Source organism: Dipodomys merriami, unplaced genomic scaffold, assembly GCF_024711535.1.
Source record: "Dipodomys merriami isolate MVZ:Mamm:240054 unplaced genomic scaffold, mDipMer1.0.p SCAF_1653, whole genome shotgun sequence".
NCBI lineage: Eukaryota > Metazoa > Chordata > Mammalia > Rodentia > Heteromyidae > Dipodomys > Dipodomys merriami.
The window spans coordinates 79,532-99,296 of record NW_027202997.1 but is presented as its reverse complement, the minus strand read 5'-3'; the positions used below and the strand labels follow the sequence as shown (position 1 = coordinate 99,296).

The following is a 19,765-nucleotide window of genomic DNA, read 5'->3' as shown; positions in this document are numbered from 1 at the left end:
ATAAACAGTATTTATGTGCTTTTTATGAAAATTCACTATAGTTAACATTTTCCTTCATTCGCTTAATCACTTATTTGTGTGTATGTTCTCTTTGTGGACATACATTTGAGATTAACTTGTATATATCATAGTCCTCTATTCCTACATATTTTAATCTTGCTCTCCTCAGGATAAAAATGTCCCATTATTACATAGCCACAGTAATTACCGGCTTCAGTAAATTAATCACAATGCCATACTTTGCTTAATCTTTGTCTATATTTCAGTCTTGACAATTGGCTCAATTCTGTCCCTGTCATTTTTTTCTCCAGTACTAATACCAGTACATGATCATGAATTATATATAGTTGTGTATACTTGATCTCCTATAGTCTATAATAATTCTCTGCTTTTCCTTTATAACATTACTATTTTTAACAACACAAGCACCTGCTTCCATTTAGTAGCTAGGATGAGAGGTATGAGTGACTGCTGACTAGCAAATGTAGAGTTCTTGAGGGTTAAATTGTGTTATTTGTTTTTGTTTTTGTTTTTGTTTTTTACAAACTATGAGGCTCATTGTAAAAAATGCTCAGTGTTGTTGACCCCATATAAACTAGCTTATTATCCCAAATATACATGTAGATGTTCAATAAGCAGATATGTCTCTATATTTTTATTCTAGGTAATTTGCTAGGTGCTAGGGAAGTAATGATGAGAATGACATAGAAAAATCACAAGAATAAAAGAAATCATGTTAATAAATATTTTTGAGGTCAATAATTCTCAATGTGGTCCCTATGTGGCAATTCTCGGAAGGCAGTTTTCAAATAATTGAAATTTTTGGCATAGAGATACAGGGTATAGCAGGGGCATTGGCCTGGTTGTCTGCAAACTAAGGGTGTAGGGAAAAGTGCACTGGAGCATGTGGTTCTGGGAATAATTTTTTAATATTTTTGTTTACATTTTTTACCTTTTTTTCTCCAGGCTAGCAGGCTTCATACCTTGAGCCACAGCTTAATTACTCACTTTCTTTTTTCTTTGTTCATTTTTGCTGACCTTGGGGCTTGAACTCTTCTGCCTGGGCCCTGTCCCTGAGCTTCTTTTGCTCAAGGCTAACACTCTACCACTTCAGCCACAGCACCACTTCCAGCTTTTTCTGAGTAGTCTATTATGTTTCTCGGACTTTCCTTCCTTGCATCAAACTGTGATCCACAGAACTCAGCCTCCTGAGTATGAGTAGCTAGGATTACTGGTGTGACCCTTTGGCACCTGGCTAGGTTTTTCTTATGTTTTGGTTCTGGACCTAGGGCTTGAACACAGGGCCTGGTCAGTGTTGTTTAGTTTTTGTTTTTGATTTAAAGCTGATAGTCTATTTGAGCCAAAGATCACTTTCTGCCTTTTTGTTGTTGTTTTTATTCTTTGTGTTAATCCCAGGGCTTCAAAGTGGCCTGGCCAGTCTCCAGTGTCCATGCTTTCTCCCCCTCCGCCCCCCTCCCCCCAAGTTAGCAGGCACTACATCTTTAGCCAGTGCACAACTCTTCCTTTTTATTTTTGGTGGTTGTTTTTATTTCTTTGTATTTGGCTTTTATTTATTTATTTATTTTGGCTGGTCACGGGGCTTGAACTCTGGGCCTGGGTGCTATCCCTCAGCACTTCAGCTCCTGGTCCTCTACCATTTGAGCCACAACACCACTTCCAGCTTTTTTTTCTGCTTATGTGATGTTGAGAAGTCGAACCAGGGCCTCATGCATCCAAAGCAAGCAAGCACTCTACCACTGAGCCACCTTCCCAGCCCTGGTTTTCATTTTTTTATGGTGATACTAGGGCTTGACCTGCCAGTCTTCTTGAGGTGTTGGGCTTTTTCCCCCCTCTGGGATGGAAGTTTTACAATTTGAGCCATAGCTCATCTTTTTTTTTTTTTTTTGTTAATATTGTAAGGTCTGCTCCTGGATGGCGAGCAGACTCCACACTCCTCACAGCAAAGTCTCCACCCAGTAACTGCGTTACCTAGGCAACTGGGACACCTGGAAGAAGTCACATTTGCATCCACTGAGGTCATATCTGAATTTGATGTGTCCACACCTTTCTCTGCCCGTACCCTAGATAAGGCCTAGCCCAGGCCCAGACTCTCTCTGCTCTCTCTGCTCTTTTCTAGCTCTTTCCTCTCTCTTTCCTCTCTTTCCCAGCTCTCTCTCATTCCAAGGCCTTTCCCAGCCATGTGGAGTGCCAACCTTGCCTGGTCCCAGCAGGTCTACTGAATAAAAATACCCCTTACCTGAATAGCATGTGCATGGTGCTGTTCTTACTCGGCTATCTCTTTTTTTCATACCTAACAAATATGAGATAAGTGTTCTATGGCTCTAACTACTCAACAGGCTGAGATCTGAGGACCTCAGTTGGAAGCCAGCCCAGACAGAAAAGTCCTTGTGAGACTCTTATGTCCAATTAACCACTCAAAACCCAGAAGTGGCGCTATGGCACAAATGGTAGAGCACAAGGCTTGAGTACAAGAGGCTCAGGGACAGCACACAAGTCCTGAGTTCAAGCCCCACAACTGTCAAAAAAGACAGAAAGGAAAAAAGAACTACAGGAAGCCAAGATGACTATCCAGACAGCTTGGTATTGGCATAAGAACAGACATCAGGACCAATGGAATAGAATTGAAATCCCAGAAATGAACCTACAGACCTATAGCCATCTAATCTTCGATAAGGGAGCTAAAACAATAGAATGGAAGAACGACAGCCTCTTCAGTAAATGGTGCTGGTAAAATTGGTTAACTACTTGTAGAAAACTAAAGCTAGATCCTTATATATCACCTTGCACCAGAATCAACTCCAAATGGATCAAAGACCTCGAAGTCAAAGCAGACACTTTGAAAACATTACAGGATGGAATAGGAGAAACCCTAGGTCTCCTCGGCTCAGGCCGAAATTTTCTGAATAGAGACCCGGAAACACAAAAAATCAAAGAAAGGTGGGACAAATGGGATTGCATGAAGTTGCAGATCTTTTGCATGGCACAGGACATAGCTAGCAAGATCAATAGAAAGCCCACTAATTGGGAGAAGATCTTCACTAGCCATACAACAGACAAGGGTCTCATATCTAAAATATACTTTAGAACTCAAAAAATTAAATCCCCCAACAACAAATCTGCAAAGAAAAAACTGCCCAATAAACAAGTAGGCTAAAGACTTAAAGAGAAACTTCTCTGAAGAAGAAAGAAGGATGGCCAATAGACACATGAAGAAATGCTCAGCCTCTCTAGCCATAAAAGAAATGCAAATCAAAACAACATTGAGATATCACCTCACTCCAGTTAGAATGGCAAAAATCAAGAACTCTAACAACAACAGATGCTGGAGGGGATGTGGACAGAAGGGAACCTTACTTCATTGTTGGTGGGAATGTAAACTTGTTCAACCACTTTGGAAAGCACTTTGGAGGTTCCTCAAAAGACTTCACATAGAGCTCCCCTATGACCCAGCAATCCCATTTTTGGGCATTTACCCAAATGTTTACAAACAAGACCACACTAACGCCAACAGCACAACTATGTTTATTGCAGCATTATTTACCATAGCTAAGATATGGAACCAACCCAGATGCCCCTCAGTAAATGAATGGATCAAGAAAATGTGGTATATATACACAATGGAATTCTATGCCTCCATCAGAAAGATGACATTGCCCCATTTGTTAGGAAATGGAAAAACGTGGAAAACATTATATTAAGTGAAGTAAGCCAGGCCAAAAGAAACATAGGTGCCATGGTTTCCATTATTTGCAATATCTAGTATATGTATGAGTCAAGCAGAAAAGGTCAGATAATGTGATGTTATGAAAATGAATCCTTAGATATGTATTTTAATGTTTTTTTTCCTTTCATGCATTTGTTTCTAACGCATTTATAAGATTATCTCTTTGTAGCTTTGTATGTCCCTCCCCCACAGTATAACCCTGCTTTCACTATATTTGATGTCATTATAACTTGTGTAGGAGATGGGGAAAAACAAGTCGTTTAAGGATATAGGTAGACCTGTTGCAACAATGAGAAGTACAAGTTGTCATGTCGAAAACGAGTTTTTCAATGTTGGTGGGGGGGAAAGCCGGGAGGATTGGGTGGGCGGTTGGGTGGGGAGGCTGGGAAGGGATGTGTAGTGTAAACAAAGGAGGAGGCTGCAATGCTTGATAAGAAATGTACGCATTAACCTGCCCATGTAATTGTAAAACCGCTGTACAGTGTGTTCACAAAAAAAAAATAAATAAAATAAAATAAAGAAAGAAAGAAAAAAAAAAGAAAGTTGAGAGCCAAGGTTCAAAGCCATCCTAGGCATGAAAATCCATGAGACGTTTTTCACCAATTAACCAGCAACAGGTAGGAAGCAGTAGAGCTCTAGCCTTGAGTAAAACTCAAGTTTTAGCCCAGGAGTAGCATAAATGAAAAGAATTCTCATTTACTTTCCTGCCCAGGCTGGCTTCAAACCACAAATGCTCAGATTTCAGCTATTTGAGGAGGTAGGATTATAGGTGTGAACCATATTTTTAAAATCTTAAATTGGCTCTAATATTTTTGTCCTTCTTTTCACTTAATTTATTATTCTTTTTCTCTTTTTCGTAAGTTTGGGTCATCTAGCTTATTATTAGGGCTGGCCACTCTTTCTGAGGTTTTTGTTTTGAAGGTTTTTTTTTTGTGGATTTTTGTCCCAACCTGCAGGACGTCAACGAGGGCGATGAACCTAAACGAGAGGAATGAAGGGACAAGAGACATGAAGAATGACAGCAAGACAGGGATTCTGATCAAGCTGCAAATTTTTATTTTTCACACTGGGGTATTTATATGCTTGGAATAAGGAAGCTTTTAAATTGGCCATTAAGGAAGCTTTTTCATTGGCCATAGCAGCTGCAGGATGTTTGCATAGGGCAGGGTGAAAGGGTGGTCATTAGCAGCTGCAGGATATTTGCATAAGGCAGGATGAAAGCGTCGGATTTCTGAGAGTGGTTCTGTAAACTCAGCCACAAGATGTTCTGGTGAGATAGTCAAGCCTATCTTCATGTTGAGAGACTCCTTTTGGCTCCCAACAGATTTTTTTTTTTTTTTTTTGAGCTTGTTATAGTACTTGAACTCCAGGCCTGGTCATTATTCCTAATTTTTTCTCAAGACTAGTAGGCTTCCCACCTCAAGACAGTTCAAATTGTGGCTCTTTATGTATTTTTCTTTCTTTCTGCATTTATTTTAGGTGATGCTCTTATGGCTTGTACTCAGGACTTGGGCATTTTTGCAGAGTTTTTGTTGTTGCTGTATTTTTTTTTTTCTTCATTGCTGGTCCTAGGGCTTGAACATAGGGCCTTAACTTTTGCTAGTCATAAAATCAGGGCAGAGCCACTGTGTCTGAGGTTTTTCCCTTTTCTTTCTCAAGACTAGCAGTCTCTATGGCTTGAGCCACAGATAAAGTTCTGGCTTTATTTATTTATTTATTTTCATTTTTGTTGCTAGGGCTTCAACTCATGACATGGCCACTCTCCTGAGGCTTGAAGTCAGGGCAGGGCCACTGTGAATGAAGAATTTTTTGTATTGTTTGTTCTCAAGGCTAGCATACTTTAACAGCTTGAGCAACAGCTGCATGAATGGCTTTGTTTATGTAATGTTCTCTACCACCCCCACCAGGCAAAAGTTGTAAAGTTCATTTTTTGAAATAATTTCTTATACATCTCATTGTTGCAATCGGTCTAGCTGTATCCCTATTTAAACAATTTGTTTTTTCCCTTCACCTTCACAAATTACGCCAACATCAAATACAGTGAAAATGGGATCAAATACAGTGAAAATGGGGGAGTTATTTATTTATTTGGTTCTGGTCCTAGGGCTGGAACACAGGGAGTGGTGACTGTTCCTAAACCTGAAATCAGGGCAAGGTCACTGGGCTGGAGTCTCTCCCATGTCCTAAAACTTAAGCCACATTTCAACATCTGGCTTTGTAAAACAAATTTGGTGATTCATAAGGGATAAGTTTCTTATGGAGGAGCTGGGAAGTGGCTCAGTGGTAAAGTGCTTGCCTTGAGCTGAAGAGCTAAGGGACACCATCCAGAGCTGGAGTTCAGGCCCCACAACCCATAAAACAGAAAAAAGAAAAGAAAAAAAAAAGCTGAGTGCCAGTGGCTTACGCCTGTAAGCCACTACTCAGGAGGGTGAGATCTGAGGATTGCAGTTCAAAGCCAGACTGGGAAGGAAAGTCCATGAGACAATTATCTCCACTAAATCACCAGAAAACCAGAAGTGGCCCTGTGGCTCAAGTGGTAGAGCACTAGCCTTGAGCTGAAGAGCTTAGGGACAGTGTGCAGGCCGAGTTCAAGCCCCATGACCAACCCCAAAAAAAGAAAGATTCTCATGGGAAGACAGGGACATTAGCCAGGCTCTAAAATCAGAGGATGGTGGTTCAAAGCCAGCCAGGGCAGGAAAGTTGTTGAGACTCTCATCTCCAATTAATCACCAAGAGCTTGGAAGTAGAATAGTTCTAGTCTTGTGCAAAACAGCACAAGTTCAGGCCCCAGGACTAGCACACATAAAACCAAGTGTCATGGAGCTTCCTGCCCAGGTTGATTATGAACCACAATCCTAAAATTTCAGCTTCCACAGTAGCTAGGATTATAGGCATGAGCCACTACTTAAAAATATTTCATTGACTTCGCTCTTCTTCTTTTGCCTTCTTATTATATTGTTCATTTCGTGTGTGTGTGTGTGTGTGTGTGTGTGTGTGTGTGTGTGTGTGTGTGTGTGTCCGTCCTGGTGCTGGTTGTAGACCTTGAACTCTGGAGCCTAGCCACAGTCTCTGAATTTGTTTTTCTTTTATTTTTAATGCTGTTTCTAGGCTTTGTATTCAGGGCCTAGTCCCTGTCCCTGAGTCATTCTTTTGTTGCTGGTGGTGGTGGTCCTAGGGCTTGAACATAGGGCCTGGTCACTTCCTGGGTTTGAAACCAGGGCAGGGCCACTGTGTATGAGGGATTTTGTTGTTCATTTTCCCTCAAAGCAAGCAGTCTCTGTGGCTTGAGCCACACAGATCAACTTCTGGCTTCTTTTACTTTTTGGCAGTTCATGGAAGATAAAAAATCTCATAGAAGATAAGAGTACTGTATCAGCACCTGAAATCTGAGGATTGGGGTTGAAAGCCCAGGCAGGTAAGTCCATAAAACTTATCTCCATTTCATCCCCCAAAGAAAGGAAGTGGTAGAATGCTACCTTTAAGAAAAAAAAAATTCTATTTCAACCCCTGGGTTCAAGACCCACACCTGATACATACTCACAAATTCCTAAGGGACTTTTCTGCCTCAGTTGCCTTGGAACCCAGATCTTCAAGTTCTGTCTTTTGTGTAGCTTGAGCTCCAGGTGTAAACCACCAATTCTCTTGGCTTTTGTGCTCATCTTCCACTCTGATTTTTATTTGTGTATTTGTATTTAATTGATTACTTAGTAGTAGTCCTACCCTATGTATCTGGGCCTGGTCACTGTTATTTTGCTTTTTCATTCAAGGCTGTTGCTTTACCACTTGAACCACAGCTCTACTTCTGGCATTTTTGCTGGTTAGTTGGAGATCAGAGCCTCATGGAATTTCCTGCCCAGGTGGGCTTTTAACCACCATCCTGAGATTTCATGCTCCTAACTGGCATTACATGTCAGCCACCAAAAAGTGCCTGGCTCACTCAATTTTAATATTTTTTTTGTTTGGTCATGGGGCTTGAACTCTGGGCCTGGGTGCTATCCTCAGCTCTTCAGCTCAAGGCTAGTGCTCTACCACTTGAGCCACAGTGCCACTTCCGGCTTTTTTCTTTTTTGATATAAGGTGCTGAGGAATCAAACCCAGGGCCTCATGCATGCAAGGCAAGAGCTCTACCACTGAGCCACCTTCCCAGCCCTCAATTTTAATATTTTTAATAGGCTCTTACAGTCTTTTTATTCACATGATGATGATGATGATGATGATGATGATGATGATGATCATGATGATCATGATGATCATGATGTGCTGGTCATAGGTTTGAAATCAGGGCATGGGTGCTGTCCATTATCTTCCAGTTGAGCCTCAGCTCAAGTCCTGGACTTTTCTTTATTCCTTTTTGCTTCTTTCTTGGTGGTTAATTTGAGAGAATTGTCTCATAAAAAACCTTGGCACTACTCAGGAGGTTGAAATCTGAGGATTGTGGTTTCAAGCCAGTCCTGACAAGAAAATCCAAAACACCCTTTTCTTTTTCTTTTTGTTGTTGTTGTTGTAATGACAAAGGTGAGGTGCAGTGGATTTGCAGTTTCATTAACAGGTAAAAAGGATGTTTGTTTTTGAGCAATAGCCTCCCAAAGTACACTGCCTCCTGACTAGGGATGGTCCACTGATGGTTAGAATGACTTGTCTTCCTTCTATGACCCTATTACCCTGGTAACCGATTGTTTACAAAGATGTGATCCTGATTCCTTAGCAACATGAGAAGGGATAATATCATTCCTAGGTTGGGATGAAAACCAAGTGGATCCCCCCATTTGGTGTGCTGCCTCGCTCTGGGGGGCCAGGATGATAGTGCACCCTTCTGTGAAGAAGGAAAATGACTTGAACAATTCTGTACTCTTTGTTCATTTCTGACAGATGAGGGCTGTAGATATATTCATGGACTCATCTAGGGACAAGCAGGGAATTTTCTAGGATCTCCATTGTGTCTAGGAAGGAAGGGCCTCAGGTTTTGCTGCAGAGAGATGCATCCTACAGTGCGGTTGCAGCAGCCCTGGCTTGCTCCAATGCCAGTGATTTCCCAGATCAGCAATATACCTGGACCCAGGAAATGGCACCTTGTGCAGATGAAATAACTCTCAGGACATCTGTCCTGATGACCACGGAAGCCTATGCCAGTGCAAGCGACGGTGACACAATGCTGCTCATGTGGCTAGGAGTATGGAAGTGGCACTGGTGTGGATTAGAGGTGTTGGGTAGCACACGTGGTGGATGCTTTCTGCTCTGCCCACCACATGACTAAAGGCAATGCTGGATTCTCTCTGAATTTAACTGGGGTCTGGGGGACTGTGGATTTTCTGGGATGCCAAAGCCCCCAGGGGGACATAGGTTGAGCTGGACTAGGTGAAAGGGAGTGAAGGAAACCTCCAGAAAAAAGGAAGTCTTGATTCTCTTTAAAAGTTCCTTTAATGCTTAAATTTTAATCAAAATGGGAAATAAATGGAAAAAGTGATTCTAGATCTCAGTTTCCTGAATAGGTGTGACACTAGTACCCAGCTCACTCTTTTGTATCTATTGAGTTTATTAGGTTCTAGACACTGTAGCAAGGAAAAAAAGAAAAGCTTTGTTTTGAAGGTCTATGCCTTTGTGTGTGGGGTTGGGGGAGGGTAGAGAATGTATACACATAAATATGTTTAAATATATGATGGAAAAAATATATTGAGTGATGTGCTAGGGAGGAATGCTAGCAATTTGCAGTGATGTATGAGTTCAGAAAAGCCTCATATGGTAAATGACTTAGAAGAGATCAAGGCAACTCATCCAGGCCCCAGAATCAGGTAGATTCATGAGCTCGAAGTATGAGCACCTACACCTGGGCCCCCTCCCATTTCTGGAGTTCCCTCCATACAACTGACCCCTCCCTCTCTCTGCCCAGACCCACCTGGACTCCCATCTACCTCACTTCCTTTTCCCTCAGATCCTCCTGCTACCAGGATAGTGATGGAGGTCATGTGCTCCCTCTTGGGGGAAATATGGGTCCTCTAAAAAACCTTGTAATAATCTTTCTCCTTTGCCTTCCTGCTTCTGCATGGTCCCCTTGCATGGATTTTTTCTAATCCTCTTACATTGGTCGCCCCTGTGGGGATGGGCTCCCCAGTGGGTTTGATCCTCCCTCCACTTCGGAAGGAGGTTCAACCAGCTTCCCTGGGACCCATCCTGAGATCCTATATGCCAGTCACCAGAGGATCACAAAGGTAACTTTCTCCTGACTGAGCGCTCTACCAGCCTATCCAACACTGCTAATTAAATCCCACTCCAGGGTAAGTGACCAGTTTATCTGAGGTCTGGGTTTCTGATTCTGATATCTCAGTGGTAAGGCCACCTGGGCCTCTGTGACTTACTGAGCCCCCCTTCCCCTCATCAGAGCCAAACCTTAGCCAAGTGCCAGGGGCCTACCTTGGCCCAAGGAACCCTCCTCCATGGCCCAAGGAATGCAAATGGACAAACATGAAGACATTCTCCACTGGCAAGGCCACCACCCCCTTTAGGAGCCAACCTGTACTGTGGAGAACACTCTAATATAGACCCGTGGAATCAGGTCCCTTACCATGGGTAGGACACTAAATTTCTTTACATTAAGGTCACCTGGGCCTTGGAGGGCTGCTGAGCTCTTCAATCAAATTTTGCCCCAAATTTAAAACTCCACTTCTGTGAGTGCTTGGGCAGATAGCTCTGGCTCTCTCTCTCTCCCTCTCTCCCTCTCTTCCTCTCTCCCTCTCCCTCTCCCTCTTTCCCTCTCCCTTGTAACTGAAGGTAAAAGTATGGATGAGTTTAAGTTTAAACTCCTCCTCTGTGCCTTTGCAGTTTCCCCTCCTCTGCAGTCTCCCCTGTGAGGCCCTCCCCTCTTTTGCGGCCTCCCCCACAAGGCACTCTCACTTCTGTGGCCTCCCCACAATGCACTCTCACTTCTGCGGCCTCCCAGTGAGGTACACCCCTTTTTGCAGCCTCTTCTGTGAGGCCCCCTCCCCTGAAGGACTTCATCTGTGAGGTCCCCACTGCTCTGCGGGACCCCTCCTCTGCCTTTGTAGTGGGGGTGGAAGCTGAAGCCCCAGTTTTGCCAGAAACAATGCATAAAGCATAAAGTGACTCCATTTAGGGTAGCATCTCTTACTCTTTTCCATGGTTTTCCATGGTCAGGACTGACTTTGTCCTGGCCATTGTCTCAACATCCATTCCTGGGATAGCTTGTCCCGGTTGGCATTTACAGTTTGGACTCAAGGCCTGGGCACTGTCCCTGAGTCCTTCTGTTCCAGGCTAATGCTCTACTACTTAGAGTCACAATGCCACTTTCAGCCTTTGGCTGGATAGTCCTGGTTCTGTGCTGATTAGTAGGGAGATGGAGTTTTAGAAGGATTTTTTTTTGTGTGCCCAGGATGGCTTTGAACTTTCTTACAAAAGCTCTTTTTATTTCCAGTTAAAGCAACAAGGAGATCAATGAAATGGAGGTTACCTATAACTTGTTCACAATTGACTAACAATTACTTGTCAGAGATTTTTAAAAGAAAGCCCAGTAGATGCTTTTAACCTGAGACTGATTGGCACTCTATGACCCACTGCCTCTGGGTAGCCTGCTTAAAGTGGCTTATAGACAACATTTAACCTATAACAAATGTACAGGCCTTTTCTTGGGCTACAGCAGCATAGCCTGTTTAACACCCTGGTTTATAAAAGCATTTTCTGTCTGGCAGAGGAATGCCTACCTATGTAGGCCTTTAGACAGATCTCAATAGGAACATAATCTCAGCTCTACAAGCTTTTCAACAGATGAATTTAACCAGCTCAAAAGTTACTGCCAATTAGGACTTTGAGGAGATACAGGGGTTTTGGGATTTACATTCTACAATCTTAGCTTTTATTACCCACTATCACAGATCTCTGGAAAGTTTTGCCCAGTTAGACCAACATGGGTGATAGGCATGTTTACAAACTTATCTTTCTATGACCTTCTGGCTTGATCAATTTTTTGGAGGACCAAGCTCAAGTAACTCAGGACCTGATACCACTTTTGTCATCCAAACATTTGTTTGTAATTGCCTCTGGATGTTTTAACATTGTCAGGGTCCCTGGAGTGCCTTTCTTATGTTGGGATAAATACATCTTTGGCACTTTCCTTGGTCAGTCGCTGGACTTGAACTCAGGGTTTGAGTGCTGTCCCTCAGCTCTCCAGCTCAGGACTAGCACTTGGCCACTTTAAACTCCAAAACAACTCAGCTTTGAGCACTCTGTTGGCAGATTAGAGATGACAATCTCACAGGGACTTTAGTCTGCCTGTGCCTGGACTGGCTTCAAACTGCAGATCAATGAGTTTTTTTTTTTTTTTTTTTTTTTTTTTTTTTTACAAACAGTCACTTTTACTCCAATTAAAAGCAACAAAGATGGTCATTGGAAGTAGTTTTTTTGTTTTTTTTTTTTTTTTTTTTTTTTTGTCGGTCATGGGGCTTGAACTCTGGGCCTGGGCGCTGTCCCTCAGCTCTTCAGCTCAAGGCGAGCGCTCTACCACTTGAGCTACAGAGCCACTTCCGGTTTTCTGGTGGTTTATTGGAGATAGGAGTCTCACGGTCTTTCCTGCCCGGGCTGGCTTTGAACCGTGATCCTCAGATCTCAGCCTCCTGAGTAGCTAGGATTACAGGCGTGAGCCACCAGCGCCCGGCTGGAAGTAGTTTTATAAGCATGGTTTTACTTATTAAATTACATTTGACAAACTTGTCCTATCTTTTACTGTGGGCCTTCCGGCAACTGTTACAAAAAATTTTAGGGGCAAACTAGAATAATCCTATTTCTTTTTACTTTGAAATAAACCTTTAGGAAAATTTTATCTTTTAAACTTGTCTGGGAGGCCAGCCACTCCCCACAACTTCTCAAATTTTTGCAAGGGGGATGTCATTTTAAATCCTTTTTGTAAAGTTATTTTAATTTGCATTTAAATGCATCATTGAAACACTGGGCTGTATATTCTTTGCCTGTAGGCTGTCCTGTGGGCAGTGAATAGAAAGAGTGGCCATATTTTTTTTCTGCAGTCTTTGTTACCTTTAGGAATTTACCTCCAATTGTAAAATAGTATAGAAATCAATTTCTATCCTTTGCTCATACACCCCGTATGGTCTAACTTCTGGCGATGAACATTTACAGAACCAAATATCTAATGTGTCTTGTGTTTTACCCTTAATTAACAGGCTTTTGGTCATGTGAGATGAAGCAAGGCCAGAGTCTGAGAGAGACTGTGGCATCTCCCAACATGTATGGACTGTTGCACCTCCTGTTGGTAACCTGCAATATTTCTACATATACTGGTTAGAGACCTGGTTTACACTGGCTTTTGCAGGCTGGTGCCACTGGTTTAGGCAGCTGTGACTGGGCATAGTCACTCTGGTCCCTTGATCTTAATTGAAGTTGATCGGCACACAGGGGAGAAAACAGAGAATGAAACCCTTAGCTTTAGTTTACTAGCCATGGTCAGTGAACAATAGTTAACTCTTAGCATAAATGGACATAGGAATGACATAATTCACAGCAAACTTAGTTACCAATTTCATTTACTTTGTAAAGGACATTGTCTTTTTTAAGTCCTTTTCCAAGGTCTTTTAAAACTGCCTGTTTTTTCTTTGGCTTAGTCAGGTCACAAAGTTTTAAAGCAATTTAGATTAATTCACAGCTTCCATTGACAAAGATTTTTAGTAGGCAGAGTAACCTTGAAACCATAATCACTTACATATAGTCAGATAAGACACAGACAGACATGTTTGTGCACAGATTATAGAGCGTGCTTAGATTTTAAAATAGACTTTTAAAGTTTTGAAATTTTAGTGGAACTAATTTTCTAATTATGATGGAACCATGTGGTCATTTTAAAATACAAAACTTTGCCAACAAGAAACCTAGTGAACAGGAGGCAATAGGAACATACACTTGGCCTAGCATAATGGCACCACAGGACAGGGGAGGAGGAAGGGGTAGTACTAAGCTGAAGTACCAAGATGCCAATTTGGCACATCCACCACTTGCTCAATGCTAGAGAGAAGATTAATACACTTTTGGTAATATCCAAACTTGTTGGCCTTTATTTCAGGGAGTTTAGACTTAAACTCACCCATTTTCTATCTAATGAGTAGAAACAAGCAATTACTGGTTACATTCTTCCAGGGCTTAACCAAAGCGTTTAGCATATGAAATACTTGTGAAAGAGGTTACAAGCAGGTAATTTTGGCAAGAGGCAGAGTTTAAGGGGAGGGAGAGAGAGAGAGAGAGAGAGAGCTACTTGCTCAAGCACTCTCAGAAGTGGAGTTTTAAATGTGGGGCCAAATTTAATGATGGGGACTCAACAGCCCTCCAAGGCCAGGTGGCCTTAATGTAAAGAAATTTAGTGTCCTTCCCATGGTAAGTGACCTGAAGCCATGTGCCTAGAGTAGAGTGTCCTCTGCAGTGCAGGTTGGCTCCTAAATAGGTGGTGGCCCCACCAGTGGAGACTGTCCTTATGTTGGTCCAAGGTGGGTCCTTGGGCCATGGTAGGCCTCTAGTGGCTAATTCCAGCACTTGGCCAAGTTTTTGGTCAGATGGTGAGGGTGGGGCTCAGTTAGCCCAGAAAGGCTCAGGTGGCCTTACCACTGATATTGGAATCAGAAACCCTGACCTCAGACAAACTTGTCACTTACCCTGGAGTGGGAATTAATTAGTGGGGCTGGATGGGCTGGTAGAGCACTCAGTCAGGAGAAAGTTACCTTGATGGTCCTCTGGTGACTGGAGTGAAGGATCTCAGAATAGGTCCCAGGGCAGCTGTTTGAACTCCCTTCTGAAGTGCAGGGGGAGCAAATGCACTGGGGAACCTATCCCAGTATGGAGCCACCAGTGAAAGAGGATCAGACACATCCATCCTATGGGACCATGCAGAGGCAGGCAGGCAAAGGAGAAAGATTATTACAAGGTTTATTAGAGGAACCATATTTCCCCCAAGAGGGAGCACATGACCTCCATCATCATCCTGGTAGCAGAAGTATCTGAGAGAAAAGGAAGTGAGGTAGATGGGAGTTCAGGTGGGTCTGGGTGGAGAGAGGGAGAGACCAGTTGTATGGAGGGAACTCCAGAAATGGGAGGGGGCCCAGATGAGGGTGGAGCTGAGGACCAAAGGTGAGCGATCTACAAACTGCAGTTCAAAGCCAGTCCAGGCAGAGAAAGATTATCATCTCTAACTAGCCAGCAGAGTGCCAAAAAAGCGGGCAGAGTTGCTTTGGAGTCCGAAGTGGCAAAGTGCAATCCTTGCACTGGAGAGCTGAAAAACAGCACTCAGGCACTAAGTTCAAGTCCAGTGACCAAGGGAAATGTCAAGGTTGCGTTTACCCTAACATAGAAAGAGGCACTCCTGGGACTTTGGCAATAATGTTTGGCTCTTCTAAAATTGATCAGAGCTGGAGGTCATGGCAAGCTACTTTATAAGCATGCATAACTGGGCAAGAACTTGTCAACCATTTGTAATAGTTGGCTGTAAAAGGCTGAGGTTGTGAATTGTGGGGAATAGCTTAAATCCAAACTGCTCTGTATGTGCTTAAAACCCTAATTGGCAGTAAATTCTGGGCTGACACTAACCAAATAAATTTGTTTAAGAATAAAATATGAAATTGTTAGGACCAGATCAAAAGTAAAGAGATAGGGTATTAATCAGAACAAGGAAGGAGAAAATTCAAATTTAACTGAGACAAATAAGTCCCAGGTAAGCAGAGAAACATTGGTATAAACACCAAAATAAAACAAAATTGTGGTCTGATAATTACTAAAAAGATCATTTATATCAGGATTTAGACCAAATGTTAAATTTTCAAAGATAAGGGCTTAAGTAGAGAGTTAAGCACCAGGAGCTACACTAAACATCTGTATTCCAAAGGATGGCCTGCCTGTCCCACCTAGGCTATTTGAGGAGCTAAACAATGCTTTCGCCCATTTGGGGAGGTAATGTTTTCCTAGGATTTCAAGGTAAGACTTGTCCCACCTCCAGGCCTTGAAGCTGGGTGCAATGCCCCCATCTCCAGCCTAGATACCAGGATGTCTACAGGCAGTTGTGTGGACTCAACCACCCTATTTGCCTTGATGCAATTTGTAATCACTAACTGTTAGGTCTGCTTTTATAACTTGTTTGTCAATTACAAAACTGCCACTGAACACCTACAAGTGGAACTTCTTATGGATCTTACCTTTAAACATCCTAGACTATTTAAATCTTTTACAAACCAAAGTACTAAACAGGCTATGCTGCTATAGCCGCCCCCCAAAGGGTCCATACAGTTATGAAAAGTTAAAAAATTATGCCTAAACTCTAGTTTGGAATAAAATGTAATTAGTAAAAAGTTGTCACCTTGACAAACTACCCCACACCATATTCTAAAAGCCAGTGTACAATCAGAAAAATATTAGGGGAGTTTACTAAAGTTAGTCCCTAGGTAAAACTTCTTTAATGAACCTGTGTAGACTAATGCCAACTGTTTACACACCCATAAAACATTTAAGCTTCAATTATTAAAAAAACAAAAAAGGGGAATCCCCAAGGGAACTTTTGCCTTAACCTTATTTACTCTAAATTTTTAAAATTTCACTCAAAGTGATCCTTTCACTAAAGCTGAAAAGCATTTTATCCCTCTAGCACCACCTCACTATCTATTCCCATATGGTTTAAAAAATTTAATCAATGAAGAATAAGACTAATGCCCCATAAGTGAAAATAGCGTTTCTATCATTCCAGATGGATCTACTGGCAACATCTGGGTCCCTTTTTGACTCATCCGACCTCCAGAGAAGCAAAAACAACACAACACAACCCTGAGGAAGAACATCTAGTACGCAGATTTGCAGACCTAAGGTTGAAGTCTGGAGGAAGCCATCATCCTTATCTTAAGAAAACCAGCTTGACCCCAGCAACATGGGGTCAGAATAAGGTGTTGACACAAGACCGAAGCCACCCTGGTCAGTACAAAAACCCCTAGAATACCTGAATATCTGTTTTGGCCATGATTGCACTGCTTGTGAATACTTCTGCAGTGAGTAGTGAACATGCATATTGGGCCTATGTCACTCACCGACCATTGTTAAAATTAGTGGATTAGCTAGACCAAGGTCCGGTGGCGTATACAAATGACAGCATGTATTTTCCTCCACCATGGGATCATGCAGACCCTACTCATCCAGGTGAGGAAGGCATACCTTATATTATTTCCTTAGGATTTGAGTCTTTACCACTGTGTTTAGGGACATCACCTTGCTTACCAACCAGAAGACAGGTATGGGCATACATCTTGCCTGATGATAAAATCAACAATCATATGGGGCTATTCAGCACAATTTCCTTAAATTTTATTGGTAAGGATCATTCTTATACAAATAAGACTGGGCGACCACCTAACCTAGTATGCCAGGACATTAATTATTGAATTTTGTTTATGTTTCTATTCAGTGGTCTCAGTGTCAAAACCCTAGAGGAAAGATTATACAGCATAATGATAACATCTCATTTATAGATTGAGGTCCTCATGGATGTTTCATTGCCAATTATTCTGAAAAGCATGTTGGTGATTGGTATACTAATAATTCTTCTGATGGTGACGTCTATACAATGGAGTTATAAATCATGTAGAACCCATTGGCTTGCTCACCTGACATGATGGAGGCCTTGTGCCTCGTAGGCCACATATAAACTTCAGGGGACACTTAGGGCCTGAGCAGTGGCATTTATAAAACTTGCCACGCAATTTTATACAACTCAGAATTGGATTGGTCACTTTACTAGGGCCCATGAGGCAAATTATACATTTTACAGGAACCATTCTTTTACTGTACAGGGTTGTATTAAACTTTCCTATGTCCTAGCCCACAGGGACAGTGTCAATCAATGAGAACCCACGCAGCCTGGACTCTTTACATGCTTAAATCATACTATTTCTTTTAATATGCCTTCTCAGTCTCTCCTGATATTAAGATCTCGCTTAGGGGTCTGGGTGCCTGTTAACCTCACCCGACCTTGGCAGGAGAGCCCCACTGTTGGTTTGTTGACAGGAGTCTTCCAGCAACTGCTGAAGAGAACTAGGAGATTCCTGGGTCTGAGTGTAGCTGTGATCCTTGAAATGACTGCTATCACCATGACTGCTGCGACTGCCGGAGTGGCCCTGCATTCCTCCATCCAAACCAAGGACTTTGTAGAGAAGTGGCTGGACTGTCACCAGCTATGGACTCATCAGCACAATATTAAACAGGACATTGATTCCCGTCTGAACACCCTGCAACACACGGTGCAGTGGATGGGAGACCAGATAATTGATCTGCAGAAACAGCTAACCTTCAAGTGTGATTAGAGCTCAATAAACTGTGCATCACTCCTACTTGATTCAACACTTCTAACATTACTTGGCAGGGACTTCACTACCACCTGCCAGTCTTGCAAGGAAATTTGACTTGGGACATCCACTAGTTACAGCAGGAAGTCATTGAGACTTTCTTGGCACAACTCCCTGGGGTGGGATATGAAGGTCTGGCTGAGGGAATTGCATCTGTGCTAAACCAATTGGACCCTCGAACCTGGTGGCACAGTTTTACCCATAGTGTTTCTACAGGATTGATTGCATTATGTCTTGTCAAGATATTGCTGTCTACATTCCAAAATAGTTTCTGCAAATCCCTTCTGCAAAGGATCTCTTGCTTACAGTTGTACTTAAAAAACAAAAAAGGGGGGAGATGTCAGAGGCATCAACCGGCATAACCCCATCTGTTGCTGTTTCCACAACGGGATCTGGGAACACGATGTGTGGTATAGGCAAGAAGGGACTACACCATGTGGGTATAGACAAAATTTATTGGAACATCACATGCTTATATACAGCACACAAGCAGGAGAAGTAAATCTTCAGTCAGGGGCAGAGAGTTAAACAGTTTTATGGGAGCACAGACAATGAGAGTTTAAACAGAAAAAGCTAATCCTTGTCAACAAATGTGGAGCAGTTCCACTAAACAAGGTTGTAAAAGTAGGTAAAGCACAGGTGATTTACACATGGGGGGGGGGTCTCCAGGCATTGTTCTACGTGGTTAAGTAGATGAAGCACGAATGGTACTTTGAGCAAACCATTACCTGAGTCTTGCACCGGGGCAGAACCTTTGCCCAGCATGGAGGAAAGGGTGTCCCTTCCTCCCCGAGAAGAATTGGTAGTGGTCCTGTGGCTCAGGTGGTAGGGCACTTGCTTTCAGCTGAAGAGCTGAGGGACAGCGTCCAGGCCCAGAGTTCAAGCCCCACAACCAACAAAAATAAATAAATTGGAAGGAAGGGATGCATGTCTGTATGCACCCTCAGGGCACACAGGTGCTCAAATGGGGTTTTGCAGGCCTATGCCTCCAACACCCATATGAACCCCTCTCCTTCTGCTCCCACTCCAGCTCCCAGATCTTAGGCAGATTGGGTGGAAGGGGGCTGTGTCAGTCCTGGAGTTTTTCTCCACCTCTGGCTGTGCCTGAGCAGCTGCAGGAGCCCTGGCCCATGCTGCACGAGGCAGCAACAACTGCTGCAGTCGCTGCTGCAAGTTTGGCCATTTGGCTCCACTCCTGCCTGGTTGCCCTGACACTGGAGGAGTCTCGCTGGCTCCTTTGCTGTTTCACACTGCACCTCCAGCCTAGGGATGAGCCCAGGAAGCTCGGCGCTGGAGCCTTTGAGGCCTGAGGTCAGCCACTGGAGGGATTTGGAGGGGCTGCCCTGCCTGCAGGGTCTGGCCTGAGGAGCCTGTGCCCCAGTCATGGCTGCTTGCTGCTCAGAACAAGCGGCGGTGGAGCTGGCCTGTAGCCGGCTTGCTTGCTCCCTCCGAGCCTCTTACAGTTGTGTTACTGGCAGAACAATATCCCAACTGCTCTAGTACTATTTTATTGTATTTTAAAAATAAAAGACTTCATGGGCCCCATAAGTGCTTTATGAAATATGACTGGCAGCCGCTATTTAAATAAATGTGAGAATTCAGGAGTTTTTCTTTTATCTTCCTAAGTGATTTTTTTTGT

The 19,765-nt window shown here is 42.9% G+C and overlaps 1 protein-coding gene across 10 annotated transcripts in view; it reads left to right on the top strand.

Moving 5' to 3' along the window:
- The window catches only part of LOC138828840 (endogenous retrovirus group K member 18 Env polyprotein-like), a 47,080-nt gene that overhangs the window by 19,965 nt on the left and 7,350 nt on the right, over positions 1–19,765 (top strand). For 4 of the 10 annotated variants that reach the window (XM_070024936.1, XM_070024934.1, XM_070024935.1 and 1 more), the window contains 4 exons: positions 7,075–7,160; positions 12,931–13,015; positions 16,482–16,702; positions 17,789–19,742. In XM_070024936.1, coding sequence (XP_069881037.1) covers positions 12,948–13,015; positions 16,482–16,702; positions 17,789–18,084 — 585 coding nt within the window. In that variant the 5' untranslated portion in view covers positions 7,075–7,160; positions 12,931–12,947 and the 3' untranslated portion in view covers positions 18,085–19,742. Of the gene's footprint in view, positions 1–6,792; positions 7,161–12,930; positions 13,020–16,481; positions 19,743–19,765 lie in introns of those variants that run through there. The other 6 variants (XR_011372384.1, XR_011372381.1, XR_011372380.1 and 3 more) reach the window with 6 other exon arrangements.